The sequence below is a fragment of the Myxine glutinosa genome, chromosome 3, assembly GCF_964187855.1.
Source record: "Myxine glutinosa chromosome 3, kmMyxGlut1.1, whole genome shotgun sequence".
Taxonomy (NCBI): Eukaryota; Metazoa; Chordata; class Myxini; order Myxiniformes; family Myxinidae; genus Myxine; species Myxine glutinosa.
Window position 1 is genome coordinate 1,415,001 of NC_136263.1, and position 24,120 is coordinate 1,439,120.

General features: G+C 34.9%; 1 protein-coding gene across 5 annotated transcripts in view; it reads right to left on the reverse strand.

Moving 5' to 3' along the window:
• Positions 1-24,120, reverse strand: part of PDCD11 (programmed cell death 11) — a 698,902-nt gene that overhangs the window by 93,711 nt on the left and 581,071 nt on the right. For all 5 annotated transcript variants that reach the window (XM_078773692.1, XM_078773689.1, XM_078773691.1 and 2 more), the window contains 3 exons: positions 21,910-22,091; positions 21,602-21,703; positions 453-659 (listed from right to left, as the gene is read on the reverse strand). In XM_078773692.1, coding sequence (XP_078629818.1) covers positions 453-659; positions 21,602-21,703; positions 21,910-22,091 — 491 coding nt within the window. The remainder of the gene's footprint in view (positions 1-452; positions 660-21,601; positions 21,704-21,909; positions 22,092-24,120) is intronic.

Genomic DNA, 24,120 nt, shown 5'->3' on the forward strand with positions numbered 1-24,120 from the left:
GTCTCTGTGTGTGTGTCTGTGTGTGTGTCTCTGTGTGTGTCTCTGTGTGTGTCTCTGTGTGTGTCTCTGTGTGTGTCTCTGTGTGTCGATGTGTGTCTCTGTGTGTGTCTATGTGTCTATGTGTGTCTATGTGTGTCCACGTGTGTCCACATGTGTCCATGTGTGTCCATGTTTGCATGTGTGTGTATATGTTTGCATGTGTATGTGTATGGTATGTGTGTGTCTCTGCTAATTTACAAGCTTTGCAAAAGAGAAAAATGTAGGTTTTATTTTTGTGAAGCCATTTTTGCCTCTTGCCGTATCCCAAACATTAAAAGAAAAATGATTTGTATTCCAAACAACAGGGCGTTGTCCGGCCATCGTTCTCTCAAAGGAAAAGGGAGCACCACAACTTAGGCTGAAAGAACCCCAATAATCCAAGTTCCAAGGTGTGAACGAAAACCAAACATTACCTTTGCGAATGCTTTTGTGCCATTTCCTAGGGTGAGGAAGACACCAGTACCTGCCAGGTACGAGGTGACTGTGCAACCCTGCTGGATGGTGCCCAGATCAGGTGCGGCCGGTGAGGAGATGGACGGTACAGGCCGCTGTAGCTTGGGGTGCAGGGACAGACCGACGAGTCTTTTTGTTGGATGTACATACAAGACACACGCTTTCACCTGCCCAGGAGATGAGGAGCATGAATGACAATGAAAAATAAAAAATAAAATAATGAAGATGAAAACAAACAAACAACAAAAAAAAAACATACGAAATACCAATAACCAGGTTAACACCATCAAACATAGGTGGGATCCCTTCAGACTCAGGTCCAGCTAGGTGCTTTTGGCCATTTTGTGCTTCCTTTTTGTAAACCAATAACTCATTGGCGATATCGATTGTAATCTACAAAACATGTTGAACTTAGTTGGATCGCACGAGTCAAATTCCTTTTGCTTTGGTACAATTTTCCAAAATGAGGTGAGAACATTGTCTGAGATGGGCACAAACAGCGGAGACGAAGGTAAAATCGAGTCTCATCGAAGGGCGAGGTGATAAAGGGCAAAAAAGGCAATGTCCTGACTGTGAAGCGACAGGTCGACAGGATGATGCAACAAGCAAGGAATGTACGAACATGAAAAGGGAAGAGAGGGTATGGAAGGACCTGAGAGGGTCGGAATGAGGAACGGGGGAATGGGGTGGGGTTCATAGGGGTAGAGAACTTCACAGATAGGGATGGGAAATGATGACTGGATGGTGCATCCACCTGCTTGAAGCCTTGGAAAGAAGAGTGGGATTGCACAACCTCACAGCCTCAGGAAGAGGATTCAGGTGAGAAGAGAAACAACAGTTGAGGTGTGCAGAAAGGATGAAACATGCAAAGCAATCACCTTGTGTAGAACAAACTGTGGATGTGCATTGGGTGAGGGCAACAGGTAATACTGGACAGCACTTGTGAACGATCTTTGAACCATTGCCCAAGTTTTCTGCCTTCACCAAAAATAAAAAGGATGACATAATGGGGGACGATGCCTCAAGCGGGAAATAAGGGGAGTCGTTTCATTTGCAAACGAGGGGAGAGATGTGATTGGTGCGAATTGTTTGGAATGCAATTTCTGGTATCCACTAATGCAGTTTGTTGTTGTTTTGGATGCAAAAATAAATGAGCAAAGGGGAGCCATGCAGAGATTTTGTGGTTAAAACAAGCGTTACGCCTAGGTCCCCCGTCGGGGAAGTGTTGTGAGTTGACAAAGTGGAAGACGCAGAAAACATGCTATGATATGATATTTCGCTCACAAGGTTCAGACATACATGGACGCGGCCATCTTGGATTTTGACGTGGCGACCCAATTTTCAATAGCCTTCTTCCTTATGCCTGAGATACACCCACACACCAGATTAGAAGTTAGTACTTCGCTTATTTTTCAAGAAATGTCGCTCACAAGGTTCAGACATACATGGCGGCGGCCATCTTGGATTTTGACGTGGCGACCCAATTTTCAATAGGGTTCTTCCTTATGCCGAGATACACCCAAACACCAGATTAGAAGTTGGTACTTCGCTTATTTTTCAAGATATTTCGCTCACAAGGTTCAGACATATATATGGTGGTAGCCATCTTGGATTTTGACGTGGCCACCCAATTTTCAATAGCGTTCTTACTTATGCCTAGATACACCCAAACACCAGATTAGAAGTTGGTACTTCGCTTATTTTTCAAGATATTTCGCTCACAAGGTTCAGACATATATATGGTGGTGGCCATCTTGGATTTTGACGTGGCGACCCAATTTTCAATAGGGTTCTTCCTTATGCCTAGATACACCCAAACACCAGATTAGAAGTTGGTACTTCGCTTATTTTTCAAGATATTTCGCTCACAAGGTTCAGACATATATATGGTGGTGGCCATCTTGGATTTTGACGTGGCGACCCAATTTTCAATAGCGTTCTTCCTTTTGCCTAGATACACCCACACACCAGATTGGAAGTTGGTACTTCGCTTATTTTTCAAGATATTCCGCTCACAAGGTTCAGACATACATGGCATCAGACATACATGGTGGTGGCCATCTTGGATTTTGACGTGGGTTGCACCCACACACCAAATTCGAATGCGGCCCTTCACTTACGCACGCACGAACGCCCGCACGCACGGACGGTCGGACGGACGGACACATGGACGGAGGGGGAAAACCATAGTCCCCCTTTCGCTCCACAGTGCGACGGGGGACAATAACCGCACTCCATTAATGGAAGGATTGGAAAAGCGGAAAATTATTAATTGCCGTTTTTATAATCAAACATTTAATTGATGTATGTGGGACAATTACCTGCCCAGACCAAGAATCAAACCCAGGTCCTCTGGAAAACCGTACCAATGCTCTGCCATCTGAGCTACCTGGGCCACCCTGACCGAGCATGCAATTTTCCCGCATTTCCAATTGGCACTCTCTTTCCGCCAATGCTTCCGGGCACTCACTGCCAACCATGGGAGAACCAACGGTCTGCTCATGAAAGGGTCTTCCCCCAATGTGGGGTTGAGGGGGAGGGTAGGGACAAGTCCATGTCCGCTATTATAGACACTACTGGGGGAGTAGTAATGCAATTATATAAACTAGCAACGGTACCCGCCAGTAGGTGATAAATGTTGCTTCTGGGACACCTCCGTTTAACATGGGAAATCCCTATCTAATGTCATTTACCCCCCTGTCTTTTTCAAAAACCATAAACACCTCTATTTCTCCCTCTATGAACCTATAATCCTTCTCACCTTATGAACCTATAATCCTTCTCGCCTTATGAACCTATAATCCTTCTCACCTTATGAACCTATAATCATTCTCACCTTATGAACCTATAATCCTTCTCGCCTTATGAACCTATGATTTTCTTCCTTTATGAACCTATAATCCTTCTCGCCTTATGAGCCTATGATTTTCTTCCTTTATGAACCTATAATCCTTCTAGCCTTATGAACCTATGATCCTTCTCACTTACATGTAATTTTTACCCTATTCCCCCCACTACCCCCTTAATGTAGTTCCTTAGACCACTACTAATGAGCCTATAAATATATTATCTCTTTCTAACTTTTTAAAGAGTTCCATTCTCCTATAGAACTCATCCCCATCAAGTATATTTATAAAGTATACAGGTTCCTTAACCTTTTGTTGTGAAAGTATAAAGTGGTATGTTTCATGGAGGGTTCTTGTTTGACCTCCTCCTCTCCCACATACCATTTTAAAATTATAATATTTATTATCCGATTGATAACCATTAAAGTTCTCACTCCACTCTAATATATTTTTCTTCCCGCCCTCCATTACCCCGCTTAACAAATGAATACGTTTATCCGTCTTGAGAACCTTCTGACCAGTGATTCTCTCAACCTCTTGAATCTATTTTTCACATTCGTTATGTTTTCCATTTATATACCAAGGTTGATTACACCTCCACTCTTTAGTCTGGTTGATACTTGGTTCTATCATTTATATAATAGTAAAAAAGGCGGCGGTAGCCCGTTAAAATCCCTAACCCCCCTTTTTAACTTATCACTTATATATATATATATATCTTATCAGTTATCACTTATATATATCTTATCACTTATATACCTTATCACTTATATCTTATCACTTATATATCTTATCACTTATATATCTTATCACTTATATATCTTATCACTTATATACTTATATAACCATAAGGGAGACTATCAATTCCATTTTCTAAAATAAACCTCTTATCATCAAAAGCCCCCAATGCTTTCTTATTCACCTCTTCTGAATATAATTGATGTTTATAACTTCTTATTCCATTAATCTTTCTAAACTCTTCTTTCTTTGTTGTTAAACAGTTATAATAATCCTTAAAGTTTATTGTTTCTTTTATGACATTTTTCTTTACACCTTTTAACTTCTTATCAGTCTTTTCAACGTTATTCACAATGTATTTATAAGCATAAGCCTTCGACCTCAATCCCACAAATTCACTCATAACATTTCCTCCCAATTCATCCTTGAACTTTCCAATCACCTTTTTATTTTTAGAAGAGAACAACTCACTCTCTGGACTGTAATTACTTGTATCATAGATATTAATGTCCTTTTTCATGTCTGAATAAACATCATCAGTATTAATTTTCAAAATAAAACTATCAGTATCCATATACAACAATGACACATTATCCTTATACTTTGATTTTAGATTAATATGAAAGTAATCATACATTAATGACTTTGACAAGTCAAGAATTGATGTTCCAATGTAAATAGGTTTGTCCATTTCAATACTCTCTTTAACCAAATGGATCGCACAAAAGTTCTCAGTAAAGACCTCAGCTCTAGTAAAACTCGGTCTATTAATTAATTTTGATGCTTGTTCCCAAGATGTTGCTAGTCTGATATTTTGTCTTTTCCTCACATTCTCCATGGTCTTACCAAAGACCGCATTATTCATCAATTTATAAAAGTCTTTCTCCAAATCTGTTTTTGACTCTGTTCTTCTTTGTGTATTAAAATCAATGTACCCCTTTAACCAATGACTTTGATTGAACTTTAGAACCCTGTGGATCTTCTCTACTCTTAGACCTTTTGAAAAATATTGTCGCAAATTTCTTTGGTGTAGTACATAATTTTTCTTGTTATATAATGTAGTAAGTAATTTTTCTGTTGATTCACCTATATCAAATGATCGTTGATAATCACTCAACCATTCTTTCTTTGGACTTTCTTTCTCACAAGCAAATGGAAGATCTTTATGTTTGATATGAAGTTCTTCAGGATATTTTAAATCGACCTCAAAATAATAACCAACCTTTGAATCATCCAATTCTTTTTGTGTAGAGATACATACATCTTGTAAAACCTTTGTGTAGTCTTTTTCCTTTACCCATCTTAGTTTCCCATAAGGAAGAGCTTGAGACATTGCCCAGCCATACAAGTTGTTTGCGTTGTTGTACATCAAGTAAGAACTCTCTTTCGTTGAATCATAATTTGGAAGATATTTGTTATTTGCTTTTGCGTATCTGCTCGAGCATACTTGTGAAATTCCACCTCTTTTTGCCTTTTCAATCATCAAAAGCATATCGACATCGGTTATCAAATCCAAATCTTGTTTTGTCATTTTCAACATCGCGCTCCAAGCCAATCCAGGTGCTGTGTAGTAGTGAGCAGGATCCAATCCATATCCAGTGCGACAAACAGATCTAAAGGCTTCAAATACATCGGCCAATAAAAGCATCAGTTTTGAGATACAAATCGTGATACTCGCCAAGATTCTTGATGTTATATTTTTCCCAAACATTTTGTGCGTGTACATAATCTTTATCAGATATATGACTGTTGTTTAATTTGTTATCGAAATTTTCTTTTAAAGGAAGTTGTGTTTCATTGAATCTCTCAAATGAGTCCATATAGTCAGAGGGGTAAATTCCCTTTTGTGTTAGAAAATCTTTATCTGAAAAATACTCTGAAAGACATGGAAACTCTTAGATTTTGAACCAAGTTAGCCAATGGACTTGCCATGAATTTAAATGTATCAAGAAATCTGATATGAGTAATAGGAGATGTGTGAATTGTTTTTGTGAATGAAATGTATTTCTGATCCATGTTAGGAATTGCTGAAATGTGTCCAGATGTCTTTGAAAGTTCATTAATAAATAGATGCGTATCATAATGAGCGTTGTTATGAAGAAAGACAGGAATGAAAGAGGGGAGTTTATAATTAATATTACAACTTTGATGAGCTGGACCTCTATATTTACCAGTGAGATGACAATGATCTCTAACCTTTAGACCTTCACCAATTTTTTCCTCACAAATATGACAAACATTGTTTTTTCTAAATTCCCTTTTCTGTTCACTCGTCAAGGACATTGGTTTATTGGTTTCTCTCATTATCTTGGTTAATCGGACACAGTCTTTTTCTAGTCGTTTCACAAACTCCTCTGGGGTATTTGAGCCTCTATACTCCTCTAACTTGTTATATTTATCACCAACGGATGATTTGATATAATAACAAAAACCGCAAGGAGTATGTTTTTGATATTTATTTGTGTATAATTCTTTTGGATCTGGAGAAGCAGTATCTATTTTTTCTAGAATACTTTCAAAATCAGCATATATAACAAATGGATGTTTGATCTTTTTCTTTTCATCTTTGAATGTGATCTTTGAGCCTTCTTTAGGCATATTGATTACCGTCGATTTATGTTCACCACAATAATTTGAATGTTTATCTAATCTTTCTTGTGTATGGAAGAAGTTAAGACAACGCAAACAAATATATATTTTATTTGTTCTTTTACATACTTGTGGTTTTATTAATTTAGCAATATCTTTGATGTATGTATAATGTGAATTTTCCTCTGAATTAAAATATAGAAGATTAATATGAGTTTGTTTACAATTGTCAGAAAGCTTTAAAACCTGAATGCTGTTTGTTTCTGTTAGACCATAAACATTAACTGATAAATTATTTATCTTTTCAAATTTAGGAATATCATTTAAAGCCATAGGAAACTTTAGATCTTTCGTATTTAATGTATTCTCATATTTTTTATAATGAGATACTCTTTCATCATGAAAATGTGGAGGATGTAAGTGTGCTAGAATAGACCAGAGAAAACATTTATTGTCTTTATTTTTGATATTGATAACTGCTTTTCTATTTTTGATAACACTGGGTAAATCAATGTAGGAAGAAGCTTTTAGAGGATCTGATTTAAGAATATGAATGTCTATGTAAATAATTTTTCCTATATTGAATCCACTTCCAACGATTGAATTATCCACATCTTGCTCTTGTTTAATAAGTTCATCATAGACTCCTGATGTTTTAAAATCTTGATATGAAGATATAAAGTGTGGCTCAGTTCTCATGTATGGTGTATCTATAACTCCTTCGTCCTTTGTCATTTCTTATTTTACTCCCATATAAAATTTAAGTGGTTTCATTTCTTTTAGTGTTTTTTCAATCAACGTTTGAACAGCAGGTTTAACTATTTCTACAGCATCAACTATAGACTCTGGTTCAGGAGGTTTGAAGTTAAAGACTCTTATTTTAATATGTCCTTTGAATGCGCCATCAGAGTTTTTAATTGTGATAAAATTTGATAAATGTAGATTTGTTTTAAGATGTATTTCGAAGCCTTTCTTGAGGATATTTTTATTACATGCAGAACAGTGTTTTGTTTCCTTCTGAATAGGAGATAGTAGGTGAAGTAGATTAAATGTGTGTTTGTTAGTTTTAAGGTGTCTTTTGTATTGTTTATATTCTTGTTCACAAACGTCGCAATACGTTGCTTTGATCATATTTATTTATATAGTAAAATTATACTTAAAACAAAGTGCCTTTTTTAGAGGCTTTTTTAAAGATGAAACTGTGCTTAAAGTAAAACACCTTTGAGCTTTTCAACTCGTTTTATGTATATAACTTTACTTAAAGTAAAACACCTTTGAGCTTTTCAACTCGTTTTATGTATATAACTTTACTTAAAGTAAAACACCTTTGAGCTTTTCAACTCGTTTTATGTATATAACTTTACTTAAAGAAAAACACCTTTGAGCTTTTCAACTCGTTTTATGTATATAACTTTACTTAAAGTAAAACACCTTTGAGCTTTTCAACTCGTTTTATGTATCTAACTTTACTTAAAGTAAAGCGTCTATGTATTAGCCAGAAAGTTTAGATACTCTAGTTCATCAATTTCAATTTCACTATCTGAGTCATCAATAAAGCTACTCTCATAACTATCATTTGAACACAAACTATGAGTATCATAACTATCTTCAGATCCTAGACTCTCAGTATAATAACTCTCAGGGTATTGACTGTTAATATCACTCATTTACATACCATTAAACTTCCATCAATATCTATATATTTTCTTTCATTAGAACTAATAACCACAATATTTTTTACATCAAATGTTATTTTCAAATAATCTCTAATAATCAGAGTACGGAATGATAGTTCACCACTAATATTCATATTATTAATTTCACCCACATCTTTGGGTCTATTAAAGAATATACAAATGTTTCCTCTAGAATCGTTGATGGTCTTATCATTCATTTTCAAAGCTTCTTTATCAATGACCTTTTCAAGCTTTGAGTAAATTGTTAGTAGTAGTGGAGAAACTTTTGTCAAATTTACTTTAATAGAGTTATTAATTAACATAGCTTGTCCCGTAAATTTAATAAAAGGACACATGTTATTCTCCATTATGGGTTTAATCCAAAAATTCCCATATTTATCTTTGTTCAATTTAACATCTTTGACATATTTTTCTATATCTTCCACCGAAGTAGAGATTGATTGAAATTTGTCTTTTGGGTTTTGAAACATTGTATTTATTAGCTAATAAACTTGCGTTTAGTTTAAGTAAAGTCATATACATAAAACGAGTTGAAAAGCTCAAAGGTGTTTTACTTTAAGCACAGTTTCATCTTTAAAAAAGCCTCTAAAAAAGGCACTTTGTTTTAAGTATAATTTTACTTTATAAATATGATAAATTCTGAAGGATATTTAGAATTTCCAGACTCTCCATATGATAATTTAGAAATCTGCCACCGTTGTGGTAGAATAGGGCTTAATAATGAGGGTTCATATAAACAATGTATTTTCTGTGATTTAATTTTAATTAATGATAATAAAAAATATAGAAAAATATATAACTTTTAAATTAGAACCAAAAATGAATTACTTTACAAGATTAATAAGAGAGATGAATGTTAAGTATTATGATGATAATACACCATTTCTTACAAGGGAAGAGACTATTTGTATTGAGGAAATGTATAAGGGTTTAATGATATTTATTATTCAAAATAATTTTAATGGAAATGTTAATACAAGATACTATATAAACAAAACAAGTGAATCCTCTTGGATTGCGCTGAGGTTCGGGCATGGAATTTCTAGGAGGAAGTATAATTTGTATGCAATGAAAGTACATGTAATATGGGATCGAGTAAGATCGAGTAAGCTTCACCAGTGCGCGTGCGCGAATTTACGTCACGTCGGCAGCGAGAAGGCGTTCCCCAACACGAACCAATCAGGAACTGCCACGCCCACTTATATGATCTCAGAATTCCTGTGACAGGAATTAGCGTTACACTGGCTGGAAGTCATTCGCTAGAGGCGCTTCCTCAGCGCCAATCACCAGTGCGCGTGCGTGAATTTACGTCACGTCGGCAGCGAGAAGGCGTTCCCCAACACGAACCAATCAGGAACTGCCACGCCCACTTATATGATCTCAGAATTCCTGTGACAGGAATTAGCGTTACACTGGCTGGAAGTAAATCGCTAGAGGCGCTTCCTCAGCGCCAATAATGGCTAATTTTGAAATTAAACCTGAACTCAGGATAAAATATAGAGTTTCTCAAAAAACTCAAAAAAAGTTAGATGACTTGTTTTCCAAATATATAAATGAATGATTTTTTACCCGTTTGGGAAAATAAGATAAAATTTAATAACCATAAAAATCTTCCAAATTCATTGAGATGTCTAATAGTCGGTTCAAGCGGATGTGGAAAAACCTGTTTACTTTTAAAGATGCTCCTTAGTCCTAATTTTTTAGATTATGATAATTTAATAATTTTTACAAAGTCAAGTTTTCAACCTGAGTATCAACTACTATCACAAGGTTTTAATGCGGGTCTTAAAAAGGAAGACATTATCGGTTTATTTAAACTTCAAAACAAACTAAATGATTATAATATTGAAGATATAATACAATTATTTTGTGAAACACAGAAATCAAAACCGAAACCAAAACCCATAACTTGTATTCTCAGTGATAATACGGATGATATACCTTCCCCTCAAGATTTAGATAAATCAAAAAAGTACCTCGTTATCTTTGACGATTGTGTTAATGAGAGAAACCAAACAGTAATGGATAGCTACTATACAAGAGGGAGACATTCTTCTTGTAATTGTATTTATCTTAGTCAGTCATATTTTCAACTAGGCCCTGGTGTTGGGCTAGCGGCTAGGGTGCCGGCTTAGGATCCTAGGATCCTGGGTTCGAATCCCGGTCGATCGCTGAATTAACGCCAGGGGGGTTGACTCAGCCTGTCATCCTTCCGAGGTCGGCTAATTGAGTACCAGTTCACTGGTAATTCCCTGTTTGTCGTTAAAGGCGGAAAAAAGGGTTGGCGTCAGGAGGGCATCCGGCCGTAAAACATTGCTTCAAAAAGGGGACCGAAAAACAACAACAACCACGGTTCCCGAAAAAGGCCAACCCCCACTTTGCGGGGAAAAATGGCCTCCAAAGGTGGTTATTTATATATATAGTCATATTTTCAACTCCCTCGACGCTCAATAAGAAACAATGCTAATACTTTTATTTTATTTAAGTTAAATTCAATAGATGTAAATAATTTTTGGAGAGATAATTGCTCTACGTCATGTAGTAAAAAAGAATTTGAAAATTATATGAAACACACGATTGGAAAATATAAATATATTGTTGTGAAACAAGATGAGATACTAACTGATATTTTTCAACAAATAAATACAGAAGATGAATACCGAAGAAAGAGCAAGAAAGTTTAAAGAACATCAAGAGTTGGTTTCAAAAGTTGTAAAGCAACAGGAAGAGATAAAGAAGAAACGCAGACAGAAACTAACTGGTGAAGAAGCCTTTGAAAGAAAACAAGAGAAATTTTTAAAACCACTTTTAAAAACTCAACAAACGATTTCACCTACAGTTCCCACGGTAGAATTTACTCCAAAAAAACTTCAAATGCTCAAAGATTTTAGTCAAATGACAGAGCAAGAACTTAGAGAATTAAAATATGATGATGAAGGATTATTTCGGAAACTTGAGGAGGTAAATCAACCCCCTAATTATGTTGTGGAAGCTCTTCAAAACAATGAATATTCGGAGGGTTCAAAAACCAAAGCAGGTCTCATTCCAACAGAAGAACCAGCACAGTTCTATCTTGTGAAAGAAAAGGTATTGATATTTAATGATAAATTGGTGTTCTTAAGTTCTACTCAACCAAATATTGAATTAACTCCAAGATTAATGTTTCTTCTAACAAACTCCGGATTCAGCGGTTCAAAATATTTGGATGAACCACTTGATATGGAAAGAGAGGAAGATAGAGAGTATATTGAGTTGCTAAATGCACTTGATTATGGAGTTTCTGTTGCTGGTAAAAGTAAGAAGAATGAGAAGGAGAAACATATTATTGATGCTTTAAGTAAGCTTGGTTCAGGTGTTAGTTTTCTTCCAAATGACCCATCACAATTAGTTAATAGACTATTATTGTTGTTAGGTAGTAAGAAGGCTGGAAACAACAATTGTTTTAATCAAACATCCGCCATTTTAGACCAGTTGATGAATATGAAAATAATTAATAAATGTCAATACAAAGATATTTTATTAGATATTAAATAAGATGAGAAGCACAATTCTTAGTTTTAATTTCACAACGAGTGATTACACAGCTTCATTCCCTTACCCACTACAACTTGACCCCACAAAAGAATATGAGGCTTCTTTGTTGTCAATGGAGACTTACAATACCCTTTTTAATATCACAGAGAAAAACAACAAGTTTAGTTATAATCCAGGAAGTGGATATAAAACTATAACCGTTTCACCCGGTGCTTATGAGATTTCTCAAATATCTTCAGAAGTCTCTCGCCTTATGAAAGAAAAAGGTGATGAACCAAAAAATATTGTAATAGATATTCAAAAACACACTTCAAAATCAACTATTAAACTTAAAAATAATTATAAAGTCGATTTCATGATTGAAAATTCGTTCAGAGAGCTATTGGGTTTCTCTTCAAAAAAGATTGAAAATAACGGGACGTTTTACAGTGATAATGTCATTCAAATATCCTCCGGTATAAATTCGGTATTAATTCATTGTGATTTGATCGATGGTGCTTATAACGATGGAATAAGAACAAATACAATATTTTCATTCAGGGCATACTCAACCCCGATTGGTTATAAATTCAATATGGAACCAAAAAATCTTGTTTATTTACCTGTGTCAGGAAAAACCATATACAGAGTAAATTTTAGGATAACTGATCAAGATAATCGTATGATCTCCTTTAATGAAGAAATTATATCCATCAGAATTCACCTACATGAAGTTTTTCAAAAAATAAATAATGGTTATTGTGAGAAAACACGAGTTGGGAAAATATAAAGTAATTACAGGGGATGGGATGTTCCTTTCACCATACTATAAGGGTGAAGGTATGTTTCTTGGTAGAGGATACTATAAACCAAAGAGACAACGGGGTGTGGGACATCAATTTAGAAATAAAGGAGATGGGATAATTGATACTCGAATGGGTATTGGTTCAACCATCCTTAAACATAAAGACCTAATTGGTTCAACTGCTTCTGCCGTGGGCTCAGTTGCGGGTGCTATAAAGAGTATAAAAGATGCTCAAAAGGAGTCTCATAAATTACAAGCAATCAAAGAAATTAAAAAAGGTAAAACTCAACTATCTTCACAAGAACGACAAAAAATCATTAAAATACTTGGGTCAGGGTTTCAACAATTTTAATGCTATATAAAAACAAGTATGGAAGCGATTGATAGTATCTATGATTTGGATGATACGATTATCTTTTCAAACTCCACTAAAAAGGAAGACTATTTTAAGGTAAATGCTATAACAGGAACAGACTGGAATTCAAACGGACAAAAAGTTTTGAAATAAATAATCAACAAACTTACTTGAATATAGCTGATAGTTTCTTGCTGTGTAAATTTAAATTCACGAAGGCTGCGAATAATACTAATGCTACACTCGTAAATGATTTCTTCTGGAAAATGTTTGATAGTGTCCGCCTGTATATTGGAACACAAGAGGTTGAAGCGGTTGATTATGTCTCTGCTACATCTGAAATGATGAAATTTACACTATATTCGTTTAGTGATAGAATGGGTAAGGGAGCTGTTGAAGGTTTTATTCCTGATATGTCAACGGGAACAAATGCTGACCCTGGTTATAGTCAAAGGAAGTCAATGTATAATGATGAAACAAAAGTAGAGAATAGTTTTACCGTAGCAGTACCTCTTAAAGGTATATTTGGATTTTGTGATTATGATAAAGTTTTGTATGGGCTTAAAATTAGATTTCAACTACAAAGGAATGATAATGTAAATAGATTGCTTTTTGGGGTTGAAAATGCTTTTGGAGAATATAGTAAATTTGTTATTAATGATTTGTGTTGGTATATCAGTGAATATACTCCTAATCTTAAAACGGAAGAGATGTTAAATAGAAGACTTAACTCAAAGAAACCGCTAAATGTATCATACCTTAAAAGAAGATGTCAACACGTTAAACTGGAACACACCACCTACACTTGGAATTTGGGGGTTCTTCAAGGAAAGCCACGATACCTATGGCTCATTTTTTAAAAACCAGATGGAGAGGACGGTACTGATAAGAATAATGCGCTGAGTGATAATGCTAAGGTGAAACAACTTCGGGTTTCTCTTGATGGCACATTTTATCCGCGAGATAGATTGGAAATTGATTGGGAAAAAAATGATTATGCGGAAGCCTACAAGTCTTACCAAAAGGTGTGTGAAAGCAACGGTAATAATGATCCTATTTTGGATATGGTTGCGTTTCAAAAACTTTATACAATCTACGCAATTGACCTGAGTTCTCAAAAGGAAACTATAAAGTAAAATAGAGTGGATACTTCTCTATACATTGAAAGAGGAGAGAATGAAGAAGTTGATGCTGATTGTTTGCTTTTGGAGGAAACAGAATTACAGATTAATACAGATAATGGTGTTATGATTAATATCACATCGGTTTTTTCTCATAAATAAATGGTAGGGGTATATGTTAATCAAATCAATCTTAATAAATTAACATCTTGCATTCAAAATCAAAAGCCTTGTATTATTAATGTTAATACAATTCAAAGAAAAGGAGCTGTAAGAATTGATGTTTTCCTCACACACACACACAAGTAAAAACACTAAATGATACTGGTTCACTTAAAATTAAAATGACAAAACCTATGTTAAAGAAATATTCAATAGACGAGTCAAGAGGAGGATTTCTTCCGTTTCTAATTCCTTTATTTGCTGGTTTAAGTGCGGCGGGAGCATTGACTGGTGGTATTTCAGCAGCGGTAAAAACTGCTAACGAAAGGAAGGCACAACTAAAAGCTCAAAAAGAATTGGAAAGACATAACAAGCAGTTGGAGAAACAAATTAGTGGAAGTGGTGTAATTGTAGATTTTGCTCAAAAACTTGAAAGTCTACCTGATAAAGCTAGATTGTTGGTTGGAGATATGCTTTCCTCTATCGCTCAAGCGGGTGTTAAACTAACTAAACGGGGTAATGGATTGTATCTTTCTCATAAATAAATGGATAAATGGTTTAAACAATTTGGAAAGAATACAACGTCAAATATAGAACTTGCTAAGTATTGTAAAAAACTAAAAATGGATAACGTGGTAATCTGTATGAGAGATGAATTAATACATATAAATAAGAATACAAAAAATATTATTATGAATTTAGACACACAGAATGGTTGTCATTGGGTTTGTATTCATAATAGTCAGGATAAACATTATTTTGATAGTTATGGTATACCACCCCCTGTTGAAGTAATACAATTCTTACAGAATGGTGTTTATCAAACATTTCAAGTTCAAGAAATTAATTCTAAATGTTGTGGTCAATTATGTTTATATGTATTATTTCAACTCAACAATAATGAAAATTTTTATGATATCATTTTAGATCTAATATGAATGACTTATGTTGGAAAAGATGGTTCTATCTTTGGAGAATCCTCTCAGGATATTGATTTATCAAATTATTATACAAAGGCACAGGCTGAACGACAAAAATATAGTATAAGTAAAAATATTAATATGAAGAATACTTATAAATTAATCAATTATCCAAACCCTACAGATGCGAATGACTTAATTAGATTCAGTGATTTATCACAATATATATTTTTAAAGAAAACAGCACGTTTTGTTAAACAAGTAAAATTTACAACCACAACACCTGGTTATACTGACCATACACCTTTCCTCATTGAATTTAACTACCTGCTTACAATTGAATTTTATAAAGAAGGACATATAGTTAATATGCGAATTAATAAATGGGGGTATGATATGCCTGATTTAGGGTATAATTGGTATTTTTCAATAAACTTAGAAGACCTACATGATTTTAATCAGTCTCGTAAAGAAGAATATTATCCGCTTGGCGAGGATAAGGATTTATGTGGAAGTACAATTAGTAAACAACAAATACATGATTTTAAGAAAAGAAAAATATATGATAGTATAGCGATGGTTAGCATGACAAAGAAGGAAGGTAATGAGATAAGGATAGAAAGCCGAGGAATAAAAACCGATTTGGTAGTGGGAAGATGGGGTGGTATTACCTGTCATAATATTAATCTCACATATATTTCTGATACATAAATGGCAGGAAGAAGACTACAAGATAATTATAATTTTTGTATTCAAGGATACCTACAAGAAAAGGGTGCTCGGTATTACATACCTTATGATTTGGAGCATATACATGGGAATTTTGTCATAAAAAACTGGCCTTATACTGATATTGCTAAACCCACAAATAGAGACTTGTTTAAAATATTAAATAAAAATGAACTTCTCAAAGTTATGAAGTATAAAACTCTTAGAAATCATCAACAAATCTTATTGGTATCCTATTATGAGAAAAATAATTATAGATACAAGAATATCTCAAAATCCAGATGAGTATATGTATAATATTCTTTGGGGCTCAAACCCAAGGGTAGCAAGGGAAGGAGTTGAAGAAGAGAAGGAGGAAAGAGAGAAAAAGGAGAAGGAGGAAAGGGAGAAAAAGGAGAAGGAGGAAAGGGAGAAAAAGGAGAAGGAGGAGAGGGAGAAAAAGGAGAAGGATGAAAGGGAGAAAAAGGAGAAGGAGGAGAAGGAGGAGGAGAGGGAGGAAAGAGAGAGGGAGGAAAAGGAGAAGGAGGAGAGGGAGGAAAGGGAGAAAAGAGAGAAGGAGGAAAAATATAAAAATATGACCATTCCTGAGATTAATGAAAGATTGAAGGTATTACGGCAAATAAATCAATCTCAACGCACTGAAGAGGAAAATAAAGAATTAATGACTCTTTCGAAGATATTGGTTTTTAAATTTGCTATAATGAATTCAGAGAGCAGATATACAACATATAGTTGATGATGTTGGTGTTATTGACTTTAGTTAGTTTTATTTGTAAATAAATGGAGGAGAGAGTGAAGCCATTTCTAAGGATTCTTTATGTTTTAAAAATCAAGATAGAAATGTATATGTTGAAAACCAAAAAGGTTTTGGCACTATGTAGGACTTTTTCTCATAAATAAATATGAGTTATTGTCTCAAATGTAAAAAGAAAACTAAATCTAAAAATATCTCTTATGTTAAAGCTAAAAATAATAGAGTTTATCAAAAAGGAATATGTCAAGTGTGTGGCTCTAAAAAGTGTCAATTCATCTCTCCTAAAAGTGGAGGAGCCATACAAAAGTTTTTGTCAGGTAGCAAATTTACAACAACTGGAATTCCAGGGGTAAGATGAACAGGATTAGATTATAGTAAGATGAACAGGATTAGAAACAACCAGGATTAGATTATAGTAAGATGAACAGGATTAGATTACAGTAAGATGAACAGGATTAGATTATAGTAAGATGAACAGGATTAGATTATAGTAAGATGAATAGGATAAGATTATCGTAAGATGAACAGGATTAGATTATAGTAAGATGAACAGGATTAGAAACAACCAGGATTAGATTATAGTAAGATGAACAGGATTAGATTATAGTAAGATGAACAGGATTAGATTATAGTAAGATGAACAGGATTAGATTATAGTAAGATGAATAGGATTAGATTATAGTAAGATGAACAGGATTAGAAACAACCAGGATTAGATTATAGTAAGATGAACAGGATTAGATTATCGTAAGATGAACAGGATTAGATTATAGTAAGATGAACAGGATTAGATTATAGTAAGATGAATAGGATTAGATTATAGTAAGATGAACAGGATTAGATTATAGTAAGATGAACAGGATTAGATTATAGTAAGATGAACAGGATTAGAAACAACCAGGATTAGATTATAGTAAGATGAATAGGATTAGATTATAGTAAGATGAACAGGATTAGATTATAGTAAGATGAACAGGATTAGATTATAGTAAGATGAACAGGATTAGAAACAACCAGGATTAGATTATAGTAAGATGAACAGGATTAGATTATCGTAAGATGAACAGGATTAGATTATAGTAAGATGAACAGGATTAGATTATAGTAAGATGAATAGGATTAGATTATAGTAAGATGAACAGGATTAGATTATAGTAAGATGAACAGGATTAGATTATAGTAAGATGAACAGGATTAGAAACAACCAGGATTAGATTATAGTAAGATGAACAGGATTAGATTATAGTAAGATGAACAGGATTAGAAACAACCAGGATTAGATTATAGTAAGATGAATAGGATTAGATTATAGTAAGATGAACAGGATTAGATTATAGTAAGATGAACAGGATTAGAAACAACCAGGATTAGATTATAGTAAGATGAACAGGATTAGATTATCGTAAGATGAACAGGATTAGATTATAGTAAGATGAATAGGATTAGATTATAGTAAGATGAACAGGATTAGATTATAGTAAGATGAACAGGATTAGATTATAGTAAGATGAACAGGATTAGATTATAGTAAGATGAATAGGATTAGATTATAGTAAGATGAATAGGATTAGATTATAGTAAGATGAATAGGATTAGATTATCGTAAGATGAACAGGATTAGATTATAGTAAGATGAACAGGATTAGATTATAGTAAGATGAATAGGATTAGATTATAGTAAGATGAATAGGATTAGATTATAGTAAGATGAACAGGATTAGAAACAACCAGGATTAGATTATAGTAAGATGAACAGGATTAGATTATCGTAAGATGAACAGGATTAGATTATCGTAAGATGAACAGGATTAGATTATAGTAAGATGAACAGGATTAGATTATAGTAAGATGAACAGGATTAGATTATAGTAAGATGAATAGGATTAGATTATAGTAAGATGAACAGGATTAGATTATAGTAAGATGAACAGGATTAGATTATCGTAAGATGAACAGGATTAGATTATCGTAAGATGAACAGGATTAGATTATAGTAAGATGAACAGGATTAGATTATAGTAAGATGAACAGGATTAGATTATAGTAAGATGAATAGGATTAGATTATAGTAAGATGAACAGGATTAGATTATAGTAAGATGAACAGGATTAGATTATAGTAAGATGAATAGGATTAGATTATAGTAAGATGAATAGGATTAGAATATAGTAAGATGAATAGGATTAGATTATAGTAAGATGAACAGGATTAGAAACAACCAGGATTAGATTATAGTAAGATGAACAGGATTAGATTATAGTAAGATGAACAGGATTAGAAACAACCAGGATTAGATTATAGTAAGATGAACAGGATTAGATTATAGTAAGATGAACAGGATTAGATTATAGTAAGATGAACAGGATTAGATTATAGTAAGATGAACAGGATTAGATTATAGTAAGATGAATAGGATTAGATTATCGTAAGATGAATAGGATTAGATTATAGTAAGATGAATAGGATTAGATTATAGTAAGATGAATAGGATTAGATTATAGTAAGATGAACAGGATTAGAAACAACCAGGATTAGATTATAGTAAGATGAACAGGATTAGATTATAGTAAGATGAATAGGATTAGATTATAGTAAGATGAACAGGATTAGATTATAGTAAGATGAACAGGATTAGATTATCGTAAGATGAACAGGATTAGATTATCGTAAGATGAACAGGATTAGATTATAGTAAGATGAACAGGATTAGATTATAGTAAGATGAACAGGATTAGATTATAGTAAGATGAATAGGATTAGATTATAGTAAGATGAACAGGATTAGATTATAGTAAGATGAACAGGATTAGATTATAGTAAGATGAATAGGATTAGATTATAGTAAGATGAATAGGATTAGAATATAGTAAGATGAATAGGATTAGATTATAGTAAGATGAACAGGATTAGAAACAACCAGGATTAGATTATAGTAAGATGAACAGGATTAGATTATAGTAAGATGAACAGGATTAGAAACAACCAGGATTAGATTATAGTAAGATGAACAGGATTAGATTATAGTAAGATGAACAGGATTAGATTATAGTAAGATGAACAGGATTAGATTATAGTAAGATGAACAGGATTAGATTATAGTAAGATGAATAGGATTAGATTATCGTAAGATGAATAGGATTAGATTATAGTAAGATGAATAGGATTAGATTATAGTAAGATGAATAGGATTAGATTATAGTAAGATGAACAGGATTAGAAACAACCAGGATTAGATTATAGTAAGATGAACAGGATTAGATTATAGTAAGATGAACAGGATTAGATTATAGTAAGATGAACAGGATTAGATTATCGTAAGATGAATAGGATTAGATTATCGTAAGATGAATAGGATTAGATTATAGTAAGATGAATAGGATTAGATTATAGTAAGATAAACAGGATTAGATTATAGTAAGATGAACAGGATTAGAAACAACCAGGATTAGATTATAGTAAGATGAACAGGATTAGATTATCGTAAGATGAACAGGATTAGATTATAGTAAGATGAACAGGATTAGATTATAGTAAGATGAATAGGATTAGATTATCGTAAGATGAATAGGATTAGATTCTAGTAAGATGAATAGGATTAGATTATAGTAAGATGAACAGGATTAGATTATAGTAAGTTGAACAGGATTAGAAACAAACAGGATTAGATTATAGTAAGATGAACAGGATTAGATTATCGTAAGATGAACAGGATTAGATTATAGTAAGATGAACAGGATTAGATTATAGTAAGATGAATAGGATTAGATTATAGTAAGATGAACAGGATTAGATTATAGTAAGATGAACAGGATTAGATTATAGTAAGATGAACAGGATTAGATTATAGTAAGATGAACAGGATTAGAAACAACCAGGATTAGATTATAGTAAGATGAACAGGATTAGATTATAGTAAGATGAACAGGATTAGATTATAGTAAGATGAACAGGATTAGAAACAACCAGGATTAGATTATAGTAAGATGAACAGGATTAGATTATCGTAAGATGAACAGGATTAGATTATCGTAAGATGAACAGGATTAGATTATAGTAAGATGAACAGCCTGATTAGAAACAACCAATCGATATATGTGGGCGTAGTAAAGTGATCAGGCCGTTGGTGCTCCTATGGTTGGCAGCAAGTGCCCCGGAAGCATTGATGGAAAGAAAGTGGCAATCATATGTGGGAAAATTGCAAGCTCGGTCAGGGTCGCCCAGGTAGCTCGGATGGCAGAGCACTGGTACGGTTCATCAGAGGACCTGGGTTTGATTATTGGTCTGGGCAGGTAATTTTCCCACATTTGTCAATTAAATAGTTATAATCCTGCTCATTTATTTAATCAAACCATTTTAAGGCAAAAAAAATAAAAATAAAAAGTATAAATTGACCAACTGGCAGTACCCTGAAAATGCCTACAGTAGTGAAGGCGTGCAACCCTCGCATAGTTGTGGACAAACGAGTGAAATATTTACACAAGAAGAAGAGGATGAGGGAAAGAATGATAACTGTTCCTGCCCTTCAAGTAGACAGGCCTTCACGACGGATTACATCCATCATAGATCATTTTGCTACCAGGTACGCATGCAAAATATCAAATTTCATGTTACGGCAAGAAAACCCGTCATTATTTATTTATTTTTTACCATGACAAGCTATCTTGTGCCAGCTGAGTCAAAAGCTAATTCTACAATTTACAGATTATAAAACACACACGCACACGCACAAACACACGCACGAACACACACACACACACACACACACACACACACACACACACACACACACACACACACACACACACACACACACACACACACACACACACACACACACACACACACACACACACACAATGGAAGGACAATGTTCCACGAACCTGCTCCCCTACACTTGGTCCCACAGTCGACGTCAGATGCATCAAATCCACAATGCCCTCAAATGATGACAAAAACTCCAGCATCGCACCGCTCCTGGTTACCTTACAATCACAAGAATAGACACAAAACCATGGTAACCTAGTCTATTCATCGCTGCATGACAGAATGGCTGGGAGGTCAAACCCTTCGGGCTTTAATAACAATGTTCGATTTATCTGCTCAATATGCCTGTCATGTGAGATAGCATGCAAAGTACAAGCATGGGCATGAAGGTATGTGGTGTAGTAGCAGTAGCAGCAGGTGACACCTTTGTTACAGAAGCCTCAATGACAAGACCAGGCAGGAGGGTGTATAAAGTCCAGCCTTGGTCAACAGTGGCCAAAGCTCGAAGCAAAGCAGGCAACTCGGCCGAGAGCTGCACCATGCGACCACCGGCCTTCACCTCATCCACAACACAAAACACAGGCTGTCCGATGGCAAGCTCCTGACCTGGAGAGCAACATAACCCAATAGGTCAGCAAAATCACCTTTTCACTACCTCCATGGTGGTGCGCTTTACAAATGAACGAGGTGTTTGTCTTGGTTAAAAAAAATACATTTTGCATCACATCGAAGAGTACAAGATGGCATGCCAATAAGAGCAGCGGTAAACCAAGTGGGTAAACCCACTTGTAACCAAACCAAAAACCAAAGTACACAAAAGTAAACCAAAGTGGGTAACCTGTGGGTAAACCAAGTGAGTAAACCAACTTGTAACCAAACCAAAAACCAAAGTACACAAAAGTAAACCAAAGTGGGTAACCTGTGGGTAAACCAAGTGGGTAACCTGTGGGTAAACCAAGTGGGTAACCTGTGGGTAAACCAAGTGGGTAACCTGTGGGTAAACCAAGTGGGTAACCTGTGGGTAAACCAAGTGGGTAACCTGTGGGTAAACAAAGTGGGTAACCTGTGGGTAAACCAAGTGAGTAAACCAACTTGTAACCAAACCAAAAACCAAAAGAAACAAAAGTAAACCAAAGTAAACCAAAGTGGGTAACCTGTGGGTAAACCAAGTGGGTAAACCAACTTGTAACCAAACCAAAAACCAAAGTACACAAAAGTAAACCAAAGTGGGTAACCTGTGGGTAAACCAAGTGGGTAACCTGTGGGTAAACCAAGTGGGTAACCTGTGGGTAAAACAAGTGGGTAACCTGTGGGTAAACCAAGTGGGTAACCTGTGGGTAAACCAAGTGGGTAAACCAACTTGTAACCAAACCAAAAACCAAAGTACACAAAAGTAAACCAAAGTGGGTAACCTGTGGGTAAACCAAAGTGGGTAACCTGTGGGTAAACCAAGTGGGTAACCTGTGGGTAAACCAAGTGGGTAACCTGTGGGTAAACCAAGTGGGTAAACCAACTTGTAACCAAACCAAAAACCAAAGTACACAAAAGTAAACCAAAGTGGGTAACCTGTGGCTAAACCAAGTGGGTAACCTGTGGGTAAACCAAGTGACATCCAATGTGGTCCATCGAGCATGGGCAGTCCAATCTTTATTTTCATTCGCTTACAGGAATGTGGGCAGCAATGCTTATCATTGATCTTGCACCAGTTATGTTACGATGGCTTCCCCGTGAGTGGGACTTGGAAGGGTATTCTGGCACCGCCGATAGACGTGCACAGCGTCCGAGACAAATGTCTTGTTAACACGAGCAGGAGTAATAAAACTTTCCAATTTGTATATTCCAAACCACATCCATCTTGTTTATTTTCAAATGAAGTTACGACAAGATAAAGACCATTAAAATGTTTTGAAAACCCATAATTTTTACCTCTGCCACAGAAGGTGGATCAATGTTATGTTTTCACCGCTGTCTGGTTGTCTGTCAGTTTGTGAACGGGATTCCTCAAACTTGTGGGTGGATTCAGATAAAATTTGGTGGACGGGTTGGAATGTGACAAGGAAGAAATGATTCGATTTTGGTGAAATTTTGATCTGGACCTGGATCCGAGAATTTTTTTCAGTGATTCTTCACCATTGAGTGATAGAGCTAAATCTCTATATATAAAGGAGGAGTGTCTGTGTGTGTGTGTGTGTATATGTGTGTCTGTCTGGATGTCCGCTTATAACTCAAGAACTACACATCGGAGAAAAGTTTTAGACACAGATTCGGAATCAGCATAAAATCCTGGTGGTTATAGGCTACGTTTTATTTTAATATCAATGGTTAAAAAAAACCGCGCCACCTGCAATTCCATGGTGGTTTGTGGCGGCGATAGACGTTCGGGGTGTATTGCAATGGTTTGTCGGGTTTGGCTGTGGGTCCAGAATAGCTCCCATTTCCTCATGTTCTTCCACTTTTATTTTGATTCTTCTGTTACAACGCCTTCCTTATCTACCTTATATCCCCCCCGACGAGGCCTCTACATAATTTCATGTGCAGAATTTCGTACATTTTGAGTGAAAGAAGTGAGACGAAAGTGTAGGAGGAAGAAGAGGCGCGGCCACTGTGGAGGGCCTCGATCGTGAGTGGAAATGGC